Source organism: Somniosus microcephalus, chromosome 9 (assembly GCF_052327205.1).
Source record: "Somniosus microcephalus isolate GS21.2 chromosome 9, FLI_Smic_1.0, whole genome shotgun sequence".
Taxonomy (NCBI): Eukaryota; Metazoa; Chordata; class Chondrichthyes; order Squaliformes; family Somniosidae; genus Somniosus; species Somniosus microcephalus.
The window spans coordinates 220,608,833-220,636,721 of record NC_140995.1 but is presented as its reverse complement, the minus strand read 5'-3'; the positions used below and the strand labels follow the sequence as shown (position 1 = coordinate 220,636,721).

Genomic DNA, 27,889 nt, shown 5'->3' with positions numbered 1-27,889 from the left:
CAGGAACACACACACAAAACATGTGAATTGTGTATCACTTGTACAATTTTCTCCAACTGTACAACTTTAATGCCACCTAATATAGAAGTAAAACTCTGCCCCCTCAAATTCCAGTAAATGACCACTTCCGCCAAGTGTTCTGAATTATGTCATGCTATTATATAGAAATTTAGTTTTGATTTTTTTAAGCACGGGGGGAACCCTTGTCTCTCCTTCCTGCCCTTGCATTCTATTTGAAGGTGCTGAGCTGTATGGTAGAACTTCCCAAATTGTTTTCCTTTTCTTGCTAATCATCTTCCCCTGCCCCCTGCTAACTCCTTCCTGAGGTCTATTTCCTCAGGTGTCAGTCACTCTGTGGTACCTTCCCAAGTGGCCACTATTTGTGTGTGAACCTTAACATTGCCTGTTGGCAGGCTATTTGACTGCAGGTGTGGTGGGGGGTATCATAACGGAGTCTGATCCTGTCCTCACTGTATGTTCACAGACCGGCGTTATAACAGGAGTCGCTGGCTAACGAGCGGCAGCAAAGCCCTGGGTGATTTTTTTTTTTTTTCCCCTTCTCCAGCTCAGTGCAATGAGACCAATTACAGCATCCCTGCTGCCACCCGAGCTCAGCCAGCTCACTTCAACCTGCCGATTGAACCTTCTTGGTCTTTAAAAGGAAAGGAAAGACAGACGTGTGTGTCCACATATACAGCGCCTTACACAAGCTCAGGACGTCCCAAAGCGCTTTATAGCCAATGAGATACTTTTGAAGTGTAGTCGCTGTTGTAATGTAGGCAATGCGGCAGCCAATTTTGCGCGCAGCAAGCTCCCACAAACAACAATGTGACTATCTGTTTTTTTGTTGTGGTGTTACTGAGGGATAAATGCTGGCCAGGGCATCGGGAGACCTTCCCTGCTCTTCTTCAAAATAGTGCCGTGGGTTCTTTTACGTCCACCTGTGAGGGCAGAAGGGGCCTCGGTTTAAAGTCTCATCCGAAAGACGGCACCTCCGACAGTGCAGCACTCTCTCAGTACTGCACTGGAGTGTCAGCCTAGATTTTACGCTCAAGTCTCTGGAGTGGGACTTGAACCCGCACTCTTCTGACTCGGAGATGAGAGTGCCGCCCACTGAGCCACAGCTGACACTTTGTGACTCAGCCGCTCATTATATAAGCTTTCAGCCATCGAGGAACCGTTTTTTATTTGCCTTCCCAGTTTTTCCTGGAGGTGGTGATAACTTGTGTGGAAGTGCAGTTCCGTGGGTGCAGGAGGTCCTTTGGTACTTTGCCGAAATGGCCCATTGACAGGCTGTTTCATCAGCATCACAGCTGATCCTATCCTCACCCAGCATTTATATACTTGTAGCAGAGGACAGTTAATTGTCGGGAACAAGATCCGCTGACACCTCCATCCCAACCCAAGGACACCATGGGTTCTCCACTGTGGCAAGCCAACTCCAAACAGACCAGGTATTGAATTAGGAGCATTACTGGCCTCGCACTCTCAGTTCCATGCTTCGCAATCATCAGGGAACCCTTCAAAATGTTTGGCTTGTATTTAAAACCAAAATTAGCATAAGCCATGGTTGTGAAGCCTCAATTTGGCTCATTTTACTAGAGGGAGCAGTGCTGATCTTAATTGGAAGTCATTTTTATTCAAAAAAAGGTTTCAGATTGAGAACAAGTACGGATACAACTTTGCATGAGTTAGAACTCCTGCTACTTAAAACCTTTCCAGTGAAGAGTGTGTCTTAGTGAAGATGTTTAAGGTGCCTAATGTTAAAAACATTTCATTTTAAGGATTGCTGGAGACGCAGAGTCCAAACCTAAGAAAATTTCTGTGCCCATGTTTGGGGCAATGAAGGGAGGAAAGAAGTTTAAACTGAAGACAGGCACCATTGGGGTAAGTGAAGTGAAATGTGAACATTTTTTTTCATAAAGAAATTATTGATTGCCCTGTGCCACAGTCCTACTACATAAATATCTCTTTTTACAACCGGGCAGTTAAAGCAATGCCATGGAAGATTCAATAGTTAATGTGTTCCATCTGTTTTTATCTATTTTCATTCAAATTTTGTTGAGGCAGTGAGTGCTGATGACCTTGCCAAGACTCCAATTTAAAAGAGTTACTGAGTCTGACTGAAGGAGCTAAATGAACATTAGTAGAGATACAGTCCTTAACCCAATGATGCTTCAGTGTAAACTGTCTTTGTCAACTCAGCTCTGTCACTTGCTGGGCTCAGCAACCCCTTTAAAGCCAGTTGCCTAGTATTACATAGTATCTACAGCACAGAAACAGGCCATTCGGCCCAACAGGTCCATGCCAGTATTTGTGTTCCTCACAAGCCATTGTGCGCTCTCTTTGTTAAAACACGGGGTCAACAGAAATGGATGGTACAGAATAGGAACATGAATTGGCCATTCAGCCAACGTTCCCGCAAAACCGCGCGCCCATGCGGCTGTCTGAAGGTCCTGTGCAGGCCAGTCACCGGCTTTTCAATGGGAGATTATTTTGAGTGGGCCGCGCAGCCCTTTAAAGGGACCATGCACGCAAAAAAAAATTAGGGGAAACATTGCATTCAGTCCTTGAGCCTGTTCCGCCATTCGATGAAATCGTGGCTGATCTGAACCTCAACTATGAGATCATGGCTGATCTATACCTCCACTCCACCTACCCACCTTAGCTCCATATCACTTGATACCCATATCTGATAAAACGAAAACATGTTGCAGTTGATAATGCAAAGTGCATTTCTATTTGAAACAAGGTGGCCCTGATGGTCCGGTTCCTTCAGCAAACCTTCCTACATTGTTTTACACCAGCTCACTCTCAGCTTTCCCCCTTTCTTCCTGTAGCAATGATTTAAAGACGAGTGCCCCTGCGAAAACAAATTGGATCGCTATATGTTTAACAATTTAAAAATCCCCATAGGCTGCCCTGGTTGTAAAATGAGATATTTATGCAGCATGACAAGAGGGTTGATTATTTAACAGAAAAATCTATCATCTGAATTATTTATGGCTAAAGAGGTAGTAAACCTTTAGGTGCAATAATGATTTTTTTTTTAGCTGCAGAGCTTTAAATTACTTATGAGACTGGAGAACGCAAAAAGCCACAGGCTAAGCTAAGTTGTGGTCTGTGTGTGTCTGATAGTCTTGCTGTGGCTACTAATTAGTCCCTTTTTTTCCTCTAGATGAACGGTTAGCTAGATATTCCCAGCAGGACTAAAGGATTTACATGTTTGATTTTGGTTAGGTAAATCAAAGCTTTGAACATATTTCAGTATATTATTTTTTTAACGCTGACTTTTTTCCCCTCTTCACAACATTCTGACTTGAGGGACTAAAAGACAGAGCTCACGCCTATGTGTAATGGAGATTTTTTTTATAAACGGCGAAAGGAATAGGGCAGATAAAGAAGTGGATGTTTTCTTGCAGACTGTTTCAGATCGCTTGTGAGATTTTGTGTGTGTGTGTGTGTGTGTTAGAAACCTCTTAAAATAACGCGTGTGTATCGAGATCAAAATGTTTAGAGAATTCTTTCCATTCACCCTTTGAGCACTGTGGACAAGTTTACTTTCTAGTTTTGACACATAAAAACGTTGAAGGTTTGCCAGGTCGTATCACATCATTATCTTCATTTCTAAGCTTCAATTGGCCTTTTTTCAGTCAGTAAAGACCTCTTTGTTCTTCACTTGCTCTCTCCTCCAAAATTGATGATGGGAGCCAGGAGAAAGAAGGAAACGGGTAAGAAACAGGCGGAATCAAATGAAATGGAACCTAGTTATACTGAGGGCTACACGGGTGCAGGAAGAGGCGGCTCGTGGGATTCATCGAGCTGGTGTCGTTGCTACTTACCATGTGCTTATTTGATTAGGATCTATGGGATCTTTTATGTCCACCCGAGAGGGCATACTAGGGCCTCAGTTTAACGTCTCATCTGAAAGACGGCACTACCGACAGTGCAGCACTCCCTCAGTATTGCACTGTAGCATCAGCCTAGATTTTGTGCTCAAGTGCCTGGAGTGTGTCTTAAACCCACAAGTATCTGACTCACAGGCAAGTGTGCTATCATTGATCCAAGTGCAATATCTACTAGCCTTGGGTAAAAAGAAAGTCAGGCGTGCATTTCTATAGCGCCTTTCATGACCTCAGAGCGTCACAAAGCGCTTTACAGCCAATGAAGTACTTTTGAAGTGTAGACACTGTTGCAATGTAGGAAACGCAGCAGCCAATTTACACACAGCAAGCTCCCAAAAATACCAATGAAATAAAGAACAAGGTCATCTATTGTAGGTGTTAGTTGAGGAATAAATGTTGGCCAGGACACTGGGAGAACTCCCCTCCTCCTCTTCAAATAATGCCAAGTCCACCTGAGAGAGCAGACAGGGCCTCAGTTTAACATTTCATCTGAAAGACGGCACCTCAGTGCAGCACTCCCTCAGCACTGCACTGGAGTGTAAGCCTGGATTATGTGTTCACGTCTCTGGAATCATAGAATGGTTACAGCACGGAAGAAGGCTATTCAGCCTGTCGAGCCCATGCCGGCTCTCTGCAAGAGCACTTCAGCTTATCCCACTCCCCCGCCCTTTCCTCATAGCCCTGCACATTTCTTTCCTTCAGATACTTATCTAACTCCCTTTTGAAAGCCGTGATTGAATTTGCCTCCACCACCTTTTCAAGCAGTGCATTCCAGATCTTAACCACTCGCTGCATAAAAAGTTTTTCTTACGTCGCCTTTGGTTCATTTGCCAATCACCTTAAATCTGTGTCCTCTGGTTCTTGACTCTTCTGCCAATGGGAACAGTTTCCCTCTATCTACCCTGTCCAGACCCCTCATGATTTTGAACACCTCTATCAAATCTCCCCTCAATCTTCTCTGCTCCAAGGAGAACAACCCCAGCTTCTCCAGTCTGTCAACGTAACTGAAGTCCCTCATTCCTGGAATCGTTCTCGTAAATCTTTTCTGCACCCTCTCTTTGGCCTTCACATCCTTCCTAAAGTGTGGTGCCCAAAATTGGACAGAGTACCCCAGATGGGGCCGAACTAGGGTTCAACATAATTTCCATACTTTTGTACTCTACCTCTATTCATGAAACCCAGGATCGCATAAGCCTTTTTAACTGCTTTCTCAACCTGCCCTGCCACCTTCAATGATTTGTGCACACATACCACCTTCAGGATTGTACCATTTAGTTTATATGTCCTCTCCTCATTCTTTCTACCAAAATATATCACTTCACACTTTTCTGCATTAAATTTCATCTGGCATGTGTTTGCCCAGTTCACCAGCCTGTCTATGTCTCCCTGAAGTCTATCACTCTCCTCCTCATTTGATTGAGTTCACTACACTTCCAAGTTTTGTGTCATCTGCAAATTTTGAAATAGTGCCCTGTACACCCACGTCCAAGTCATCATTAATATATATCAAGAAAAGCAGTGGTCTTAGAACCAACCCCTGGGGAACACCACTCTATACCTTCCTCCAGTCCAAAAAACAACCGCTCACCCCTACTCTCTGTTTCCTAGAGTAGCCAATTCCACATCCATGCTGCCACTGTCCCTTTTATTCCATGGGCTTCAACTTTGCTGGCAGGCCTATTATGTGGCACTTTGTCAAATGCCTTTTGGAAATCCATGTACAGGAAACACTTTTTTTTATCTGGCACCGACGGGACCGGCGTGGTGCCGGTTTATCAAAGAGTCCGGATTACAGAGAGGTATAGTTAAAAGGTACGAGAGCTCCGTACACAGCAACAAATCCAGGCTTCCCTGTGGTGCAGGAACCCCGGCCACAAGATCCAGGCATCCCTGTTGCTTAGCAACAGGTGCAGGAACCCCGGCCACAAGATCCAGGCGTCCCTGTTGCTTAGCAACAGGTGCAGGAACCCCAGTTACACAGCCACAGATCCAGGAACGGCCACTAATATGAAGTAAAACTTACCTGAGCCTATTCCTGAATTTTGCCGGTTAACAGAGATTTCCGGTTATTTAGGTGCCGGTAAATCGAGAGTTTCCTGTACACTACGTCAACTGCATTACCCTCATCAACCTTCTCTGTTACCTCATCAAAGAACTCAATCAAGTCAGTTAAAAACAATTTGCCTTTAACAATCTATGCTGACTTTCCTCAATTAATCCACACCTATCCAAGTGACCCTAGAAATAGTAGATGCATTGCTGATCATCTTCCAACATTTGATGGAATCTGGAACAGTACCCATGGATTGGAGGGTAGCTAATGTTACCCCACTGTTCAAAAAAGGTGGTAGAGAGAAAACGGGGAATTACAGACCGGTAAGCCTGACATCGGTAGTGGGGAAAATGCTAGAGTCCATTATAAAAGATGTAATAGCAGAGCACTTGGAAAACAGTGACAGGATCGGACAAAGTCAACATGGATTTACAAAAGGTAAATCGTGCTTGACTAATCTACTGGAATTTTTTGAGCATGTAACTAGTAAAATAGATAAGGGAGAACCAGTGGATGTGGTGTATTTGGACTTTCAGAAAGCTTTCGATAAGGTCCCACATAAGAGATTAGCGTGTAAAGTTAAGGCACATGGGATTGGGGGCAAGGTATTGACTTGGATAGAGAACTGGTTGGCAGATAGAAAGCAAAGAGTTGGAATATCCGAGTGGCAGGCAGTGACTAATGGGGTGCCGCAGGGATCGGTCCTTGGACCCCAGCTATTCACAACATATATTAATGATCTAGACAAGGGAACTCTATGTAATATCTCCAAATTTGCAGATGACACAAAGCTGGGTGGACGTGTGTGCTGTGAGGAGGATGCCAAGAAACTACAGGATGATTTGGACAGGTTGGGTGATTGGGCAGAAGCATGGCAGATGCAATATAATGTGGATAAATGTGAGGTTATCCACTTTGGTGTCAAAAACAGGAAGGCAGATTATTATCTGAATGGCAATAGATTGGGAGAAGGAGAAGTGCAACGAGACCTGGGTGCCCTTGTGCACCAGTCGCTGAAGGTAAGCATGCAGGAGCAGCAGGCGGTTAAGAAGGCAAATGGTATGTTGGCCTTCATAGCAAGAGGGTTTGAGTACAGGAACAAGGATGTCTTGCTGCAGTTGTATAGGGCCTTGGTGAGACCACATCTTGAGTATTGTGTGCAGTTTTGATCGCCTTACCTGAGGAAGGATATTCTTGCCATGGAAGGAGTTCAGCGAAGATTCACCAGGCTGATACCTGGGATGGCAGGAATGACGTATGAGGAGAGATTGGGTCGATTGGGCTTGTACTCGCTGGAGTTTAGAAGAATGAGAGGGGATATCATTGAAACTTATAAAATTCTGGCAGGACTGGACAGACTGGATGCAGGGAGGATGTTCCCGATGGTCGGGGAATCCAGAACCAGGGGTCACAGTCTAAGGATAAGGGGTAGGCCTTTTAGGACAGAAATTAGGAGGAATTTCTTCACCCAGAGAGTGGTGAACCTGTGGAATTCTCTAACAAAGAAGGCAGTAGAGGCCAATTCATATATTCAAGAAGGAGTTGGATATATTTCTTAAGGCTAAAGGGATCAAGGGGTATGGGGAGAAAACAGGTACCGGGTACTGAACTTGGATGATCAGCCATGATCGCATTGAATGGCGGAGCAGGCTCGAGGGGCCGAATGGCCTACTCCTGCTCCTATCTTCTATGTTTCTATGACTGTTAATTTTGCCCCTCAATACTGTTTCTAAAAGCTTCCCATGACCAAGGTCAAACTGACTGGCCTGTAGTTGCTGGGTTTATCTTTACACCCTTTTTTGAACAATGGTGTAACATTTGCAATTCTCCAGTCCTCTGGCACCATCCCCGTATCTGTGGAGGATTGGAATATTATGGCCAGTACCTCCGTGATTTCCGTTCTCAATTCCCTCAACATCCTACGATGCATCCCATCCGCTCCTGGTGATTTATCTACTTTAAGTACAGCTAGCCTTTCTAATACCTCCTCTTTATCAATTTTTTCCTATCAAGTGTCTCCTCTACCTCCTCCTTCACTATGTCTATGGCAGCATCCTCTTCCTTGGTGAAGACAGATGCAAAGTACTCATTTAGTACCTCAGCCATACTTTCTGCCCCCATGCATACGTCTCCATTTTGGTCCCTAATCGCTCCCCCCCCTCCTCTTACTGCCCTTTTACTATTTATATGCCTATCGAAGACTTTTGGATTACCTTTTATGTTGACTGCCATTCTATTCTCATACCCTCTCTTTGCCACTCTTATTTTCTGCTTCACTTTTCCTCTGACCTTTCTGTATATAGCCTGATTCTCAGATGTATTTGCAACCTGACATCTGTCATACGCTCGCTTTTTCTGCTTCATCATATTGGCTATCTGTTTCATCTTCCAGGGAGCTCTGACTTTAGTTGCCCTACCTTTCCTCCTCGTGGGAATGTACCTCAACTGTACCCGAACTATTTCCTTTTTAAAGGCAGCCCATTGTTCCATACAGTTTTGCCTGCCAATCTTTGATTCCAGTTTACCCGGGCCAGATCCATTCTCCTCCCACTGAAATTGGCCTTACCCCCAGTTAAACATTCTTACTCTAGATTGCTCACTGTCGTTTTCCATAGTTAATCTAAACCTTATGATATTATGATCACTGTTCCCTAAATGTACACCTACTGACACTTGCTCCGCTTGACCTACCTCATTCCCCAGAACCAGATCCAACAATGCCTCCTCCCTCGTCGGGCTGGAAACATACTGATCAAGAAAGTTCTCCTGAACACACTTCAGAAATTCTTCCCCTTCTCTGCCCTTCACACTGTTACAATCCCAGTCTATATTAGGATAGTTGAAGTCCCCCATTATTACTGCTCTATAGTTCTTGCACCTTTCTGTAATTTCTCTGCAAATTTGCTCCTCCATATCTTTCCCACTATTTGGTGGTCTACAGAATACACCTAGGGCTAGATTTTCGGGGAGCCGTCAGGTGAGGTTTCAGGCGTGTGTGGGGGGGGGGGGGGGAATCCCGAATTTGGGGGTCCCGACACCATTCCGCCCAAAACCCCGCCCCACGTAAGTTTCAGGGGTGGCGGGTACCCGCCCCGCACTGGGACCCGCCGAAACCAGGCGGGAAGGGATTAGTGCCAATTAACTGCCTGTTAACAGGTAGTTAACAGGCAGTTTTTAGCCTAATCCCTATTTTGAGGGGTTTCGTGTGGGTTTCCCGACGGCTCCAAACCATACCAGGTAGAGCAGGCGGGCCGTCGGGTTGAAGGAGTTGGAGGGGTCGCGTTGTCAGCGCTCAGGTGAGTGATGGGTGCATGAGTGCAAAGGTAAGTGTGTTTGGTGTGTCTAAAGTGTGTAAAGAACTTTTACTTACCTGTACTTACCTTAACAGCCTTTCTTCCTGTAGCCGTCGGGAGTCCATCACTCAGCCGGAACTTAAAGCTGAACGGCTGCGATCTGTCAAAAGTGACAGCCTTCAGCTTTGAGTGCCGGTGTGAGTTCTAACTGAGTCTGTGCAGAATGACTCATGTCAGAACTCAGACTGTCAGTGTTTCACAGCTTCAAACAGCTGTCAAACGCTGATATTTCATCTGTCAGGGACTCTTGACAGATGAAATTTCAGTCTGTGACATCACCTGTTGCCGGGTGGCCCTTAATTGGCCTGCTGAGCCCGCTGGGCGGACTCAACAAGGTCAATCAAGGGAAAATCGCGCTGATTGGCCGGACGTCGCAGTAGGCGGGTCAAAAACCCGAAAGGGGAAGTCCCGCCCTCTTCCCGACAGGTTCGGCAAAATCTACCCCCTAGTAGTGTAATGGCACCTCTATTATTTCTTAACTCTAGCCATATAGACTCTGTCTTTGACCCCTCCAGGACACCCTCCCTCTCCAGCACTGTAACAGCCTCCTTAACTAATACTGCCACACCACCTCCTATCTTTCCTTCCCTATCTTTCCTGAACACCTTATAACCAAGAATATTTAATACCTAATCCTGCCCTTTTTTGAGCCAGTTCTCAGTTATTGCCATGGCATCATATTCCCATGTGGCTATTTGTGCCTGCAGCTCAATTACCTTGTTTACTACGCTTCGTGCGTTCACATACACACACTGTAAACCCATCTTAGACCATCCTGTATTCTCTCTTAGTTGGACCCCACCTAATACCTTACTATTTCTTACTTTAGTGCTCTCTGCCTCTCCCATTCCTTTGAGCACTTTATTTCCCCTTTCCAATGTTACATCCTGGTGCCCATCCCCTCCCCAACAGCACTAGCACACCTCCCCGCGAGGATGTTGGTTCCGGCTCTGTTGAGGTGTAACCCGTCTGGCCTGTACAGGTCCCAACTCCCCCAGAACCGGTCCCAATGCCCCAGGAATCTAAAACCCTCCCTCCTGCACCATCTCTCCAGCCACACATTCATCTGCTCTATCCTCCTATTTCTATACTCACTAGTGCGTGGCACCGGGAGTAATCCAGAGATTATTACCTTTGAGGTCCTGATTTTTAATCTCTTTCCTAGCTCCCTGAAATCTGCCTGCGGGACCTCATCCCTCTTTCTACCTATGTCGTTGGTACCGATATGGACCACGACCTTTGGCTGTTCACCCTCCCCCCTCAGGAGTAGGACTTAAACCCACAACCTTCTGATTCAGAGGTAAGAGATGCCACCATTGAGCCAAAGAAGGGAGAGAAAATGGACGAGTTGGGCACAAGAGGTTGTTCCCATGCGTTGCATGCTGCTGGTAAGTTAACAACTGGCACTATCAGCTGGGCCACCCCATGGCAAAGTGGGTGTAATGGGCGAAACAGGAGCCCTGTATTTTGGGGGGTGGTTATTTGTCAGAGCTGTGTCCAGGTGCTAATAACGTGCATCTACGTCGTTCTTCTGTGGAACCAGCTCCTGAGCTGGGTTTAATTTGCACCAGCTGTCACTCTGAGCACGTTAATCAGGCTGAGCGTACAGCATTTTCAAAGTTTGGATTTTAGCTGATCCTCATTTCAATCCTAACTCCAAATGCGCTCACAGACATTAGTTACAAAATGTCAAATTTAATTTTAGTAGCTGTTTTGACACTCAACTCTTCCAAGTATGAAAGTAAATGCTAAGTTTTACAGGTGAAGTTTTATAGGGAAGAGCTTCTTTATGTGGCAGGAGTGTAGTGTTTTAAGTGCCATGGGGTTGCAGTCTTCAATTTAAAAAAAAAGAGGGTCTATGGTTTACATTTTCATCCCCACTGAAGAGTAGGCTGTTGTTTTTAAAAAAAAAAAAAAAAAATGTGAATTTAATCTGATCGTTCCGTAACTACGAGGAAGGGGGGCTTCTATAAATATCATGACTGATCTTTTATGCTGTATCACCATCCAGTCCACAAAGTAGCATTTCCCTCAGTGTGTCCATTTTGATTCAAAATGGAATCTGGAAGCCCAAAGACTTCATTATCTCGTTCAAGTCACCTGCTTCATGATGCCACCGTTTAAAGTACACTTTCTGTGCAGACTGTGTTAGCAGAGTTCCCTTACACCTCCGGAACCTGGGTTTCAATCCGGCCCAGGCTGATGTGACGAAACTCTCAAATTTCTGCTGGTTGTAAAGGTCCCACATAAAGTGACCTTTCCCAGGATCAGTCCAGCGAGTGCGAGTCCACAAAACAGAGCTGCTTGTGATTTGACACAAATTGGCAGAGCTGTCACGACAGTGGCAGCTATGGGAGACTGAGGTGCGATGCTGATACAGTAGGGGGTGCGCTTATAAGGTTGGGATTAAGGCTTATCAAGGCAAATTAAAGAGAGCTTTGTTCTGCATCTGACTTGGACTGTCACATATATGTGCCTTTGTTCATTTCATTTTAATTGGGTTTCAGACTATTGTTTCTGATCAGGAGCTCCAAAGAGATTCATTTTCTTCACTTTGATATACAATGTGTCCAGATCTGACTGCGTTAGTGTTTTAAATTGCAAAGTGGTTTCTTTCATTCTTTGCTTGATTTCTGGCTCTACATTGCAGAATGTATTTTATCAATTAATTGTATGTAGCTTTGTCAATTGTCTATTTCAGCATCATGTCATTAAGTTAAAAAATTTTGACTTCAAAAAAGTTTAATAGATCAAAAGATGAAGCCTACTTCAGTTCAGCAGGCATTGCGAGTTCTAATATGTCGTCGGATGAAGTTTCCCATTTTGTTGCCTAAGTTTGGGTTCACAGAAGATAAAGGAGGCCATTCAGCCCATCAAGTACCTTTGCTTAGGGAGGAGGGAAGGGAAAACTTGAGTTTGAATCAAGCCAAGTTTCTCTTGCTCACCGAGCAACTAGCTGAAGAACAGAAATAAAATCCGGAAATGTTGGAAGCAACCGGTCAGGCAGTTGCTCTCCGTGGCACCACTACCCCAAGCTACCAGATCACCCGACGTGGGGAAAATTGCAATTGTGTTAAGATTGAGGATGTTAACTTGGTGCTCCTCGAGGTGGTGGACGTCAGTGCTGGAGCACAGACCCCTTTTCTACTTTTCAGTCGTTGCTGGCATCAAACACTCTCAGATCAGGCACGGGGTATTAAAGTTTCTGTCAGAACTGCCCTGGGAGCAAGTCACCGTTTTAGCCAGAGAATCATGTGTTTGGGGATCAGTGTAGGGCGAAGAAGCAGGCAAGACCTGAAATAGACGACAATATTGAAAAAAAATTTATGATACCCAAAATATTTTAAAACTTTGGAAGAATATTTTTCCAGGTATCAGCCTGTTACATACGAAAAAGGTGAGCCCAAATTTCCCGCCAGGTCCCTAAGGCAATCAAATGGACTCTAAGAAATTGTGGAGACTCCTCACTCGGCATACTTAAACTATTGCTCATACACATCCTATGTTCCGATTTCCTTCAAACATAGGGTTATACAGGACCATCAATTGGACCAGTTCCAAAGATCACAGACTTCTTATTCCACTTTATCTCTGACACCCCTGTCTGTCAAAGATGTGTCCATCACCCTGTTATAATTCGTAATCTCCGCCTCCACTGCCTCCCTGGGTGGGCTACTACTTGTGTTCACCACCTTCTTCATTTTCCTTAGATAAGAGGAGGCTTCAAGGAGACCTACTTGAAGGCTTCAAGATTATAAAGAGAATTGACAAAATTCATCCAGACTAATTCTCCATTTCCTCTCCAGTGTCCTTGAATGTGTTGTCGCCTCCCAGATCCAATGTCTATTTCTCCAACAACTCCCTGTTTGAATCCTTCAAATTAGGTTTCTGTGCCTCCTATAACACCAAAATGGCCCTAACAACACAATGGAATTTGCTCTTCAAGCCCCTCCAAATCTTCACCACCCTCTCTTTTAAAATGTCCTTAAAATCCATCTGTTTGACCATGCCTTTGGTCACCTCCTAATATTTGCTCCTTTGATTCAACGTCCATTTTCTTTTTTTAAACCCTTATGCAAATGTAACCCCACTATTTAAGAAAGGAGGGAGAGAGAAAACAGGGAACTACAGACCAGTTAGCCTGACATCAGTACAGGAAACTTTGGTTTATCCGGAGGTTGTATGTCTGGAAACCTCGATCTAACGGCAGAAATCAGCAGCCGTTTTGTTAGGTTTTTTTTTCTTCTCCTAGAATTTTTTTTAAACAGTCAGTCTCTGGAAAGCCTCTCTGAAGCTGTTGCTAAGCTACAGAGATGCTTCCAAGGTACGGGCCGACTGTTTACAAGCTGTTGCTAAGCAACAGTGTTTGTTGTCAGATGCGGAGATGAAAACCTCCGTATCCTTCAACATTAGCGCTGGTCTGTCCAGAAGTTTTCATAGATCGGCATCACGCCGGTCCCGTCGGTGCCGGATATCGCGAAGTTTCCTGTAGTAGGGAAAATGCTAGAATCTAGTATTAAGGACGTGGTAACAGGGCACTTAGAAAATAATAATAGGATTGGGCAGAGTCACCACGGATTTATGAAAGGGAAATCCTGTTTGACGAATCTGTTAGAGTTTTCTGAGGTTATAACTGGCAGAATAGATAAGGGGGAACCAGTGGATGTGGTGTATTTGGATTTTCAGAAGGCATTCGATAAGGTGCCACACAAGAGGTTATTAAGCAAAATTAGGGCTCATGGGATTGGGGGTTGCTGATGATACAAAGCTGGGTGGGAATGTAAGTTGTGAGGAGGATGCAAGGAGGCTTCAAGGGGCTAAGTGACAAGAACATGGCAAATGGAATATAATGTGGAGAAATGTGAAGTTATCCACTTCGTTAGGAAAAACAGAAAAGCAGAGTATTTTTTAAATGGTAAGAGATTGGGAAATGTTGGTGTTCAGAGGGACCTGGGTGTCCTTGTACACGAATCACTGAAAGTTAACATGCAGGTACAGCAAGCAATTAGGAAAGCAAATGGTACGTTGGCCTTTATTACAAGAAGATTTGAGTGTAAGAGTAAAGACGTCTTACTGCAATTATATAGGGCCCTGGTGAGACCACACCTGGAGTATTGTGTACAGTTTTGGTCTCCTTACCTAAAGAAGGATATACTTGTCATAGAGGGAGTGCAACGAAGGTTCACCAGACTGATTCCTGGGATGGGGGTGGTTGTCCTATGATGACAGATTGAGGAGACTAGGTCTATAGTCTCTCGAGTTTAGAATGAGAGGTGATCTCATTGAAACATATAACATTCTTACAGTGCTTGACAGGGTAGATGCAGGGACGATGTTTCCCCTGGCTGGGGAATCTAGAACCAGGGGTCACAGTCTCAGAATAAGGGGTCAGCCATTCAGGACTGAGATGAGGAGAAATTTCTTCACTCAGAGGGTGGTGAATCTTTGGAATTCTCTACCCCAGAGGGCTGTGGAGGTTCAGTCATTGAGTATATTCAAGACAGAGAGCGATAGAGTTTTGAATATTAAGGGAATCAAGGGATATGGGGATAGTGCAGGAAAGTGGAGATGAGGTAGAAGATCAGCCATGATCTTATTGAATGGCGGAGCAGGCTCGAAGGGCCAAATGGCCGATTCCGGCTCCTATTTCTTATGTTCTTATGCCTCTGTGAAGCACCTTGGGACATTTTTCTATGTTAAAGATGCTATATTAATGAAAGTTGTTGTTGCTGGTTAAAAAGTTCAAATACCAGGAGACAAAAAGTAAGGAAAAAGAAGTGAGTTCAGCCTGAACTTTTTCACCCAAAGGGTAATGGAGTTGTGGAATAAGTTACTAGGGAAGGACATTGAATTGGGTAATATAAATGGGTCCAAGAGGCAACAAGAAGCAATTCTGATGAGGGATTGAGGCAATTGGTGAGTCGCCATTTGATGGTATTATTCTATGAAAAAGAATAAAGCTGGGACCTAATGATAAATTCTTCTGTTCTGAAACAAAAGCCTTCCAAACACTTGGTGGTAATAAAAAAGCAGTGTTTATATCTTTTCTTCCTGTACAGAAATTGCCACCTAAACGCCCTGAGCCACCCAGTAGTTTCTTCAACATGAAGGAAAGCCAAGCAGTCGAAGAGGAGGAGGAGGAAGAAGTAGAAAAGAACGAGCCTGCTGGGTGGACCCAAGAACAAGAAATGGAAGAAGAGCCAGGCCTGTCTCATTCTACTGATTTTGCTGAAAATGCCAGCCAGGATAACGGTGAGTTAAGAGGGGATTTCTTAACTGCTGGGATCAATAGGGCAGCATGGACTGGCAGGAGGGAGCTGCTGCTTCAATTGGCCATCGTGTCTCTGGGCTAGAGAAGAGAGGGAAAAAAATCGTCCAGATTCCCGCTCCTGACCCGCCATCCCATTGGAAATTGAGTGCGTGGTCATCAATTGTGAACAGCATTCTGAGTGTCTCTGACGCTGAGGGTGCTTGAATAGATTCACGGCTCTCACTGCCTAGGTTAACACATGAAGAATGGTAAGCTTCGGGCTGCCAGTGCCATGAGAACCATACCCCAGCAAAAATCAGAGCCTGGAGGGGAGAACATTGGAGCAGGGAAAAGATGCAGCTACACCTGTCTTCTGCATCTTTTGTAACAAATAACCAAAACGCTTGGGAAACAATTCAGCATCCTTCTTTCTTCTCTGTCTGCCCTTTTTGTTTAAATGGATCATGGGAACTGTTAATGATTCTATTGAAGTGACTTTATCGCTGAATTAGCCTAAGTTAATTCAGCATCTCAGTGCTGTCAAACTCCATAAACTCAATACAACTGGTTTCCCATATAATCCCTCCAGCACTAAAAAATACATTCAAATGTAATGCTTCAGCTGATTTTTACGGCTGCATATAGTGACAACACTAATCCCGGCCAGAATGGTGATGATTGGGTAATTGCCCCCTCAATCATGCCTGGAGACCACACTGCTGTGAGTGACAGGGATTGATTTCACATACATAATTTGTATTATGTGTAACTCCTCCACTCGCTGCATTTTGCTGGAGAAATAATGACGATCATGCGTTTGGAGACTCTGTTTATCAGTAAATAGACTCTGCTGTACCACCAGTCCCGTTCCCGCCTTCAAATCATTGGCGCTGACAGCGGTCAATATTCGCTCTAGATTTTTAAAGGGGTCTTATTGAGCAGACTTCCTCTTGAACCACCTAATTTTTGTTAGGTAAGGGACTCAAGGGATATGGAGCTAAGGCGGGTGAATGAAGTTGAGCTCCAGATCATGGTCTAATCGAATGGCGGAGTAGACTCGTGGGGCTGAATGGCCTTCTCTTCCTATGTTCCACTGAAGGGTATTTGTTGATAGTTTTTAAAATAAAGCATGCTTAAAGCATGCACTTCCCGGCCACGAAACTTACTGTTCATTGCCCCGATTTTTAGTCACACTTTTATGTAACATTTAACATTGGAAATTGCCAAGCCAACTTTTCCCATTCAATTTTTATGTGTCAACTGTCACAATCGCGTTATAGGTTCTGGCCACAAGGTGGCATCATGGAGCAAATTTCTGATGTATCTCTTCCAATACCTTCACCAGGCAAAATATTTGAGTACAATGCTGTAAGGGAAATCAGTATTTCACAGCAACCTGAAAAAAATCTTTACTCTTGTGAAATTCCTCGTAGATTGTTGCAAGCAGCTGTAGTGCAGGCAGGTAATGTTGCGACCTGCTGCAAACATGCATTGTTGCATCCTGCAGCAGATGAGTGTTGTTGTGAAGTGCTGTACTACAGAAGGATTTTATTACGCCCGCTGTTGCATGCATTATTGTACCGTCCTACAGAGGACCCGCTGCACTGTGGGCAGGTGTTGTGCCCTTCTACAGGTGGTTGTTGTTGTGCCCTGCTTCCTACTTCCATCTTCGTAACATCTTCCGTCTCCGCCCCTGCCTCAGCTCATCTGCTGCTGAAACCTTCATCCATGCCTTTGTTACCTCTAGACTCGACTATTCCAATGCTCTCCTGACTGACATCCCATTTGCACTTTCTGTAAACTTGAGCTCATCCAGAACTCTGCTGCCCGTATCCTAACTCGCCCCAAGTCCCGTTCATGCATCGCCCCTGTGCCCGTAGACCTACATTGGCTTCCAGTCTGCCAACACGGGATTTAAATATTCTCAACCTTGTTTTCAAATCCATCCATAGCTTCGCCCCTCCCTATCTCTGTAACCTCCTCCAGCCCGATAACCCTTTGAGTTCTCTGCGCTCCTCCAATTCCAGCCTCTTGCGGATTCCCGATTTTCTTTGCTCCACCTTTAGGCGGCCGTGCCTTCAGCTGCCTAGGCCCTAAGCTCTGGAATTCCCTCCTTATACCTCTCTGAATCTCTAACTCTCTCTCCTCCTTTAAGGCACTCCTTAAAACCTGCCTCACCTGTCCTAATATCTCCTGATGCGGCTCATCTCAAATTCTGTTTGATGACGCTCCTGTGAAGCGCCTTCGGACATTTTACTACATCAAAGGCACTATGTAAATGCAAGTTGGAGCAAAGATCTGTCCTGTGCCGGCTTGTGTTATGCTTCCAAAATTCTGGATATCAGCACCTCCTGCTGTGCTCCAGCCAGTTCCCAATTAGCAATGGGCAGCAACTTAACCTCAATTCTTAACTCCAGTTCTCACAGAATCACAGAAATCACAGAAACCCCACAGTGCAGATAGAGGCCATTTCGGCCCATCGAGCCTGCATCGACACATATCCCACCCGATCCCCGTAACCCCTACACCAACACATATCCCACCCTATCCCTGTAACCCCACGTATTTAATCCCCCTAACACTAAGGGTCAATTTATCATAGCCAATCAACCTAACCCGCACATCTTTGGACTGTGGGAGGAAACCGGAGCACCCGGAGAAAACCCACGCAAACACGGGGAGAATGTGCAAACTCCACACAGACAGTCGCCCGAGGCCGGATTCGAACCCGGGTCTCTGGCGCTGTGAGACAACAGTGCTAACCACTATGCCAAGACCAGTTGTTCCATCACTTGTTTTATTATTCTTAGCGGCACACAATTTTCTTCGCATGATCTCAATCATCATTCCTCCCTGCTTGGCCGCCTTCTCCCTCCGCACCCATTGTTTTGCACTCGTTCAGGTTTCAAAGCCCATGTTCTGCTTCAAGGAGCCTGACCTCAATTACTGCCGGCTTGTTTTCAGCAGTGTAGATTGGAGACAGCACTGCTTCTAATGTTTTTTTTAGTATTTTGGGGGAAATCTTTTACAATGCATACAAAGCACTCTCGAAAACGAACAAAATGTAACCCAACAGTTTCAGAAAAGTTTGCAGCTCGAGCATGACCCTATTATGATCCCATGACGTAAAAACAAATAGTTACACGAGCTTTGTAACTTGAGCTGTAGGTAGACACATTTCTTCACTTGTATTAGAGGGGAAGATAGGAACAGGAGTAGGCCATTCAGCCCCTCGAGCCTGTCCCCCTCCCCCCGATTCAGTGAGATCATGGCTGATCGCTATCTTAACTCCATCTTCCCGCCTTGGTTCCATAACTTACCTCGAGAAACACAAGAAAATCTGATTGGGGGAATCGAACTGTTGAAGACGCAAAAGCAAAATACTGCGGATGCTGGAAAGCTGAAATAAAAACATAAAAGGCTGGAAATACTCAGCAGGTCAGGCAGCACCTGTGGAGAGAGAAACGGAGTTAACGTTTCAGGTCGATGACCCTGTTCTGACGAAGGGTCATCGACCTGAAACGTTAACTCTGTTTCTCCACAGATGCTGCCTGACCTGCTGAGTATTTCCAGCCTTTTATGTTTTTATGTTGAAGATGCAAAGTTGGTTGTGCACTTGTGGGGGATTGGGTAGGTACATGCTCCGCTGGTACATTTAGGATTTTTATATCAAAAATTGTGCACTCAAACTTTACACACTTTCATTCTTCACCATTGAAAGATTTGCTTTTTCTTTTTTTCAAACAAACCGACCAAACTTTACTTCCAACAGTCACAGTTCACCCCAGCCCTCCCCTCCCAGCCCAGTTCACAGGCACTCGACTCCACCTGGACCCAGGCCACAGACTCCATGTCCCATCCACTCCCACCCTTTAGCTGTCCTCCCCAAACCCTCCCAGTTCATACTGGCAGCTCCCCCCCCTCCCCCCCTCAACTCCGTCTGGGAACCCCTCTCCCCCTCCCCCCTCAACTCAGTCTGGCAACTCCTCTCCCCCCTCAACTCAGTCTGGGAACTCCTCCCCCCTCAACTCTGTCTGGGAACTCCTCTCCCCCTCAACTCCGTCTGGGAACTCCTCTCCCCCTCAACTCAGTCTGGGAACTCCTCTCCCTCCTCAACTCAGTCTGGGAACCCCTCTCCCCCCTCAACTCTGTCTGGGAACTCATCTCCCCCTCAACTCCGTCTGGGAACTCCTCTTCCCCTCAACTCCGTCTGGGAACTCCTCTCCCCCTCAACTCCGTCTGGGAACTCATCTCCCCCTCAACTCCGTCTGGGAACTCCTCTTCCCCTCAACTCCGTCTGGGAACTCCTCTCCCTCCTCAACTCAGTCTGGGAACTCCTCTCCCTCCTCAACTCAGTCTGGGAACTCCTCTCCCCCTCAACTCCGTCTGGGAACTCCTCTCCCTCCTCAACTCAGTCTGGGAACTCCTCTCCCCCCTCAACTCTGTCTGGGAACTCCTCTCCCCCTCAACTCCGTCTGGGAACTCCTCTCCCCCTCAACTCCGTCTGGGAACTCCTCTCCCCCTCAACTCCGTCTGGGAACTCCTCTTCCCCTCAACTCCGTCTGGGAACTCCTCTCCCTCCTCAACTCAGTCTGGGAACTCCTCTCCCCCTCAACTCCGTCTGGGAACTCCTCTCCCCCTCTCCCCCTCAACTCAGACTGGGAACTCCTCTCCCCCTTCAACTCAGTCTGGGAACTCCTCTCCCCCCTCAACTCAGTCTGGGAACCCCTCTCCCCCTTCAACTCAGTCTGGCAACTCCTCTCCCCCTTCAACTCAGTCTGGGAACTCCTCTCCCCCTCAACTCCGTCTGGGAACTCCTCTCCCCCTCTCCCCCTCAACTCAGACTGGGAACTCCTCTCCCCCTTCAACTCAGTCTGGGAACTCCTCTCCCCCTCTCCCCCTCAACTCCGTCTGGGAACTCCTCTCCCCCTCTCCCCCTCAACTCAGTCTGGGAACCCCTCTCCCCCTTCAACTCAGTCTGGCAACTCCTCTCCCTCCTCAACTCAGTCTGGGAACTCCTCTCCCCCTCAACTCCGTCTGGGAACTCCTCTCCCTCCTCAACTCAGTCTGGGAACTCCACTCCCCCTCAACTCAGTCTGGGAACTCCTCTCCCTCCTCAACTCAGTCTGGGAACTCCACTCCCCCTCAACTCAGTCTGGGAACTCCTCTCCCCCCTCAACTCAGTCTGGGAACTCCACTCCCCCTCAACTCAGTCTGGGAACTCCTCTCCCCCTCAACTCAGTCTGGGAACTCCACTCCCCCTCAACTCAGTCTGGGAACTCCTCTCCCTCCTCAACTCAGTCTGGGAACTCCTCTCCCCCCTCAACTCAGTCTGGGAACTCCACTCCCCCTCAACTCAGTCTGGGAACTCCTCTCCCTCCTCAACTCAGTCTGGGAACTCCTCTCCCCCCTCAACTCAGTCTGGGAACTCCACTCCCCCTCAACTCAGTCTGGGAACTCCTCTCCCCCCTCAACTCAGTCTGGGAACTCCTCTCCTCCTCAACTCAGTCTGGGAACTCCTCTCCCCCTCAACTCAGTCTGGGAACTCCTCTCTGCACCTCCAGCTCACTTTAAACAGGAGCTCTACTTCTAACCCACCTATTGCCGCTCATTCAAGCTGGCACTGTTTGCCTCCTAAAATGAATGAAGCTGCCCTGAACCACAGGCGAATCCTTCCTCGAGGAGAGGCGACCTGATTAGATGCGTCTCTGATGGGGGTAGAACATTGTAGCTTTCTTTAAAATGATGCGTTTCCGATTTGTATTTTTTTAATGTTTCACTAAGCTCTTTTTGGGGGGGAAAAAAAATTGAAGAAACCTAAGGGAAGGGCCAAGGCTTATAGTGCAGGACACCACCTTGGTTGAAAAGAGTGAGTTACAAAAAGAGGAAGTTGCAAGTAGTGAGTAGGTGACATCAAGCCTGATGGGGTGGGAGGAGGTTCGTGTGGAGCATAAACGTCGACATAGACCTGATGGGCCGACTGACCTGTTTCTGCGCTGTAAATTCTATGTAAATGCTTGAAAAAGGGGAAATTGATGGAGTAATGGTTTCAACAATTACAAGGTCCTGGAGATAGAATGTGTTTGAGTCTGGAACATTGGGTGAGGGATTACTTCGAACAAACACAACTCCTTTCCCTTAAAATAATGACATTTGTTTCCCGAGTGGATCAGACATCTCTAGGTGCAATAGAAGCTTACCATGTTTCCCTACAATGACAGCATCCCTTCAGTCATTCCAACAAGTTCAGACTGGAGTTATGTGTTCCTTCTATGGCTGCTCGCTCTCATTCCTGTGTCCAGCAAATCCTCAAAACGTCAGCACAATCAGTCGCCCCCTCCCCCCCAGCATCATACATTGATACTTTGCTGATCATCCTAATGATTTGAGCAGTTAAGCTATAGGTTTTTTAAAATCTTGTCTGTGTTAAACCTCAGGAGGCCACAATAATTGACAGCATTTGTACATATATATTTCATTTCAATGGAAAAGAGACAACAAAGTAGAGATGCTTGATCTGAGACAAGGGGGTAAAATGAAACTTGCTTACCAAATTGGCATTGACTGGACTTCCAGTACACTCACATCCTGCATTTGAAAATGTAGGGGTCTTAATTACTATTTGGTCACTGCAGTCTGTGAAAAATAACCAGCGGAGCAAAATCACAGTAAATTCTTTCTGAATTATTTAAATTCTCATTTTTTCAACTTAAAAACTGTCCTGGAAGAGGCTACGTTGCGGTATGGAGTAGAGATCAGATGACCCGCCACCATCGCCACAAGTTGGAAAAACAGGATGGACTGACCAAGGAGCATGACTCCGAGAATCATTGAGCACAGAAGGAGGCCATTCAGCCCATTGTGCCTGTGCCGGCTCTTTGAAAGAGTTATCCAATTAGTCCCACTCCCCTGCTCTTTCCCCATAGACCTGCAAATGTCTCCTTTTCAACTGTATATCGAATTTCCTTTTCAAAGTTACTGTTGAAACTGATTTCACCATTTTCGGTAGTGCATTCCATTCCATCATAACACCTCGCTGCGTAAAAATAAATTCTCCTCCATTTCCCCTCTCGATCTTTGCCAATTATCTTCAGTCTATGGCCTCTGGTTACCGATCGTCCTGTTAGTGGAAACAGTGTCTCCCTATCTACTCCATCAAACCCCATCATAGTATTGAACACCTCTATTAAATCTCCCCTTAACCTTCTCTGCTCTAAGGAGAACAGTCCCTGTGCTGTGAAGTTTTAGGACATGGATTCCCAAACTCTCAGACATGCTGCTGAAACTAATCTTTGGAGCTTTTGCTACTCCAGTGGTTCCTTTGGCACACACAGCTTGGTTTGGGCATTCGGTACATTGATCGTCCCATTCCGTCATATCATTAAATTAAACAGGTGCAGTTACCAAGCTTGCAGTAAAACAGAAATACAGTGCCCACTAAAACTTTGGGGGAAAATACCCATCAATACACTAAAGCATTTGATCCTTTACCGTTCAAAAAGTCCTCCCAGTACCCTCGTCGCCATTCTTCCCCAGACCAACACCACAAAACTGGCCATTCATCTCATTTACTGTAAGTGGGATCATACTGTGTGCAAATTAACTGTCCCATAACAACAGTGACTGAACTTCAAAAGCAATTAATTGACTGTTAAGTGCTTTGGGATGTCCTGAGGGTCAGAAGAGGTGCTTTATTAAAATGTGTAAGTTCTTGGCTTCTTTTCCAAATTTGTGCTGTGCCTGGAGAGATCAATTTGAGTTATATTGAAAATAGCTGAAGTGGTTACAGATCTGTCACGAGTGGTGAGAGCAATTTGTGGTGATAAATATACCTAGTGACAGCATTGATTAACCAACGCAAGAAGTACCTGACTTCAAACTAATGGGGACATTTCATGCCAGCATTGCAAACAAGAAACGTACAGAGGGAGCAATTGCAGCTTGATCTTAATGTCTGGATGACTGCATCGGCGTTTTACACCGTTCCGATCGCCCATTGCATTGATTGGATTTGCATTCCTGTCCCAGTATGACTGTTTACATTTAATTTGCATATTGAGCCTTCAATCTGCTGAAAGTTAGGCACCGTGTTCTGGAGCAGAGATCAGAAGCTCTCCCACAGGGTGGGAACATTGGATGAATGGCACAAGGGGGCAATACTCCTAGTACACCTAACAACCAGCAGAATAGGTGGAAGCAGTTTCTCCCATAGCTTACAGGCAAAGTGTACAGTCTCTGAATCAGATTCTGGTTCAATTAGCTGATTTCAGCCAGGGCGGCAGCTAATGTGCTGCATTTGGCCCAAACACACCCCAAAATTTGGGGAGGGGAAGTGTGGGGATAATCGCCTGTGCCTCCCAGTGCTGATCACTCTCTGTGACTCCTGTGGAAGAGTGTGAGTGTGTGGACATCAGGGGAGAACAGGATCAGGCTTGGCAATGATGTGCTTCTCTATAGTTGAAAACCTCCCTGTCCGGGCTCACAGATAGCTACTTGCATGAGGTATCAGAGGGGTCTGGCTTCAGAAGGGATGGGGAGAAAATGCCTCAGACAAGAAGCTTGTGCCACACAGACTAGAAAACATAAGAAATATGAGCAGGAATAGGCCACTTGTGGAAAAGTGAAGCATAGAAACATAGAAGATAGGAGCAGGAGTAGGCCATTCGGCCCTTTGAGCCTGCTCCGCCATTCAATGAGATCATGGCTGATCATCCAAATTCAGTACCCTGTCCCTGCCTTCTCCCCATATCCCTTGATCCCTTTAGCCTTAAGAAATATATCCAACTCCTTTTTGAATATATTTAATGAACTGGCCTCCACCGCCCTCTGTGGCAGAGAATTCCACAGGTTCACCACTCTCTGGGTGAAGAAATTCCTCCTCATTTCAGTCCTAAATGGCTTACCCCTTATCCTTAGACTATGATCCCTGGTTCTGGACTCCCCGGCCATCATAAACATCCTTCCTGCATCTAGTCTGTCCAGGCCTGGCAGAATTTTATAGGTTTCGATGAGATCCCCTCTCAATCTTCTAAACTCCAGTGAGTATAAGCCCAATCGACACAATCTCTCCTCATACGTCATTCCTGCCATCCCAGGTATCAGCCTGGTGAATCTTCGCTGTACTCCTTCCATGGCAAGAACGTCCTTCCTCAGGTAAGGCGACCAAAACTGCACACAATACTCAAGGTGCGGTCTCACCAAGGCCCTGTACAGCTGTAGCAAGACATCCTTGTTCCTGTACTTGAACCCTCTTGCTACGAAGGCCAACATACCATTTGCCTTCTTAACCGCCTGCTGCACCTGCATGCTTACCTTCAGCGACTGGTGCACAAGAACACCCAGGTCTCTTTGCACTTCCCCTTCTCCTAATCTATTGCCATTCAAATAATAATCTGCCTTCCTGTTTTTGCCACCAGAGTGGATAACCTCACATTTATCCACATTATAGTGCATTTGCCATGTTTCTGCCCAATCACCCAATCTGTCCAAATCGTACTGGAGTTTCTCGACATCCTCCTCACAGCTTACCCTCCCACCCAGCTTTGTGTCGTCTGCAAATTTGGAGATATTACATCCAATTCCCTCGTCCAGATCATTAATATATATTGTGAACAGCTGGGGTCCTAGGACCGATCCTTGCGGTACCCCACTAGTCACTGCCTGCCACTCGGAAAACGACCCGTTTATTCCAACTCTCTGCCTTCTGTCCGCCAACCAGTTCTCTATCCAAGTCAATACCTTGCCCCCAATCCCATGTGCCTTAATTTTGCACGCTAATCTCTTATGTGGGACCTTATCGAAAGCCTTCTGAAAGTCCAAATACACCACATCCACTAGTTCTCCCTTATCTATTTTACCAGTTACATCCTCAAAAAATTCCAGTAGATTAGTCAAGCATGATTTACCTTTTGTAAATCCATGTTGACTTTGTCCGATCCTGTCACTGCTTACCAAGTGCTCTGCTATTACATCTTTTATAATAGATTCTAGCATTTTCCCCACTACCGATGTCAGGCTTACCGGTCTATAATTCCCCGCTTTTTCTCTACCACCTTTTTTGAATAGTGGGGTAACATTAGCTACCCTCCAATCCATGGGTACTGTTCCAGAGTCTATCGAGTTCTGGAAGATGACCAGCAATGCATCTACTATTTCTAGGGCCACTTCCTTAAGTACCCTGGGATGTAGATTATCAGGCCCTGGGGATTTATTGGCCTTCAGTCCCATCAATTTTCCTAACACCATTTCCCTACAAATACTGATTTCTTTCAGTTCCACCTTTTCATCAGGCCCTATGTTCCCCGGCATCTCTGGGAGGTTATTTGTGTCCTCCTTTGTGAAGACAGAACCAAAGTATGAATTTAGTTGGTCTGCCATTTCTTTGTTTCCCATTATAAATTCCCCTGATTCTGACTGCAAGGGACCTACGCTTGACTTCACCAATCTTTTTCTCTTCACATATCTATAAAAGCTTTTACAGTCAGCTTTTATGTTCCCTGCAAGCTTACTCTCATATTCTATTTTCCCTTTCTTAATTAATCCCTTTGTCCTCCTTTGTTGAATCCTAAACTGCTCCCAATGCCACAGAGACTAGAAAAGTGAAGAAAAAATAAGGGCAATACTTTATAAAAGGATCAAAAATGTATCTAGAGTTTACATTTGAACTTTTATTTGCTAAGAAAGAAACAAGAACTTACATTTACTTATATATATTTTATTTATATATATATCCTTTTACATCCTCCGGACATTCTGAAGCACTGTACATCAAACAACTGGTGCTTATTATATCCCGCACCAAGTCTCGATCATCCATTGCCCCTGTCCTTTATGATCTGCATTGGCTCCCGGGCCCCCAATGCCTCGTCTAACATTCTCAACCTTGTGTCAAAATCCCTTCATGGTCTTGCCCTCCCTATCGCTGTAACTTTCTCTAGCCCTACAACCCCATGAGGACTCTGCGTTATTCAGACTCTTCCTGCATTCCAACCCCCCCCACCTCCTCTACCCACCATTGATGGTCATCCCTTCAGCCATCTAGAGTCCACGCTCTGGAATTCTCTCTAAATGCTTCTCCTACCTCTTCACCTCCCTCTGCTCCAAGACCCTCCTTAAAAGCCACCTCTTTGACTGTGTGCAGCCACAGGCAAGTTACTAGTTGTAATTATAGAAATTTACAGACATTACAATTCCTAATTCAGAGTATACCGGTGAAATGATCTTGATAGAATGTCTTTGAGTGCAGAAATTGCAGACAGACTGTAAAACTTACCACAAAAGGTTACATACACTTGCCATTTATAAATACCTTTTGGCACCTTGACTTGGCTCCAGGCTTGTGCAGATCTCATTGTCTGATTTGGAGATGCAGATCGAAATTATGCAGCGTTAACAAAAGAAAGGGAGAGAAAGAAAATCCAGCTATCTAATTGAAGTTTGTAAAAGAGATTTATAAAATTCAAAGCAGAACCAGCACAGCCTTTAATGCTGAATGGCCTCCTCCTGTCTGTAATCTCTGGTTCTGCTGCTGGTTTCTGTTAAAGGGCTGTTAGCACGAGAATGTGTTCCATGGGAATTGAACTCTGACTAATGTTAAAATGTGTTCCACTCTGTAGTAAGAGAACACAACATTTCTTCTCAACCCGGAAAGCTTCTGTTAAATTGTTTTTGAGAAAATATGGTTGACTGGACCAGCACTTGCCTGTTCCAAACATAGAATTCCAAAGTAGCATTTATTCTCAATGCAAACTGATCAGTGCAAAGACTAAGATCCCTAATTTTGTCACCTCAAATTGAAGTGTAACCTTTTTCTCAATTATTCATATTTCCATTCCGCTCAATGCTATCGGTCCAGCGCATTGGTCATCGGCTCCCTGTAAGGGCTTAAATTGTACTCACAAAGAAGTTCCAATCTAGATTTTATTTGCAGCATGAGTGATTGACTGGATTGAGGTACTTTTTTGAAAAATATCGTAGAAATAAAATAAAAATACTGTGAATGCAGGAAATCTGAATGAAAAGCACAAAGTTGCACAGCGGGTGTGTCGGCCTCTAAAAGAGAAGATGGGCTAACGTTCTAGGGTGAAGTCCTGCCTAAGGATCCCGTCTGCACTGTTAATCTACCTTTCCCTTTTGACGTGATGCCCGTTTACGGAATTTTTTTGTTTTCTGTTTGAGGATTTATTGGCCTAGGAGGGGACGCAGTGCAGACTCGCCAGAATGATACCAGGGGCTTAGGGCGTTAAATTATGGGGTTGCATAAATGTGGCTTGTATTCCCTTGAGTTTGGAAGATTGAGGGGTGATCTGGTTAAGGTGTTTAAAATGTG

At 45.5% G+C, this 27,889-nt stretch overlaps 1 protein-coding gene across 1 annotated transcript in view; it reads left to right on the top strand.

Annotated features, from left to right (window-relative positions):
- The window catches only part of slc4a1ap (solute carrier family 4 member 1 adaptor protein), a 151,568-nt gene that overhangs the window by 101,578 nt on the left and 22,101 nt on the right, over positions 1–27,889 (top strand). Inside the window, exons 10-11 of the mRNA XM_085997928.1 lie at positions 1,785–1,887; positions 15,371–15,563. Of these exons, the coding sequence (XP_085854054.1) occupies positions 1,785–1,887; positions 15,371–15,563 (296 nt within the window). The remainder of the gene's footprint in view (positions 1–1,784; positions 1,888–15,370; positions 15,564–27,889) is intronic.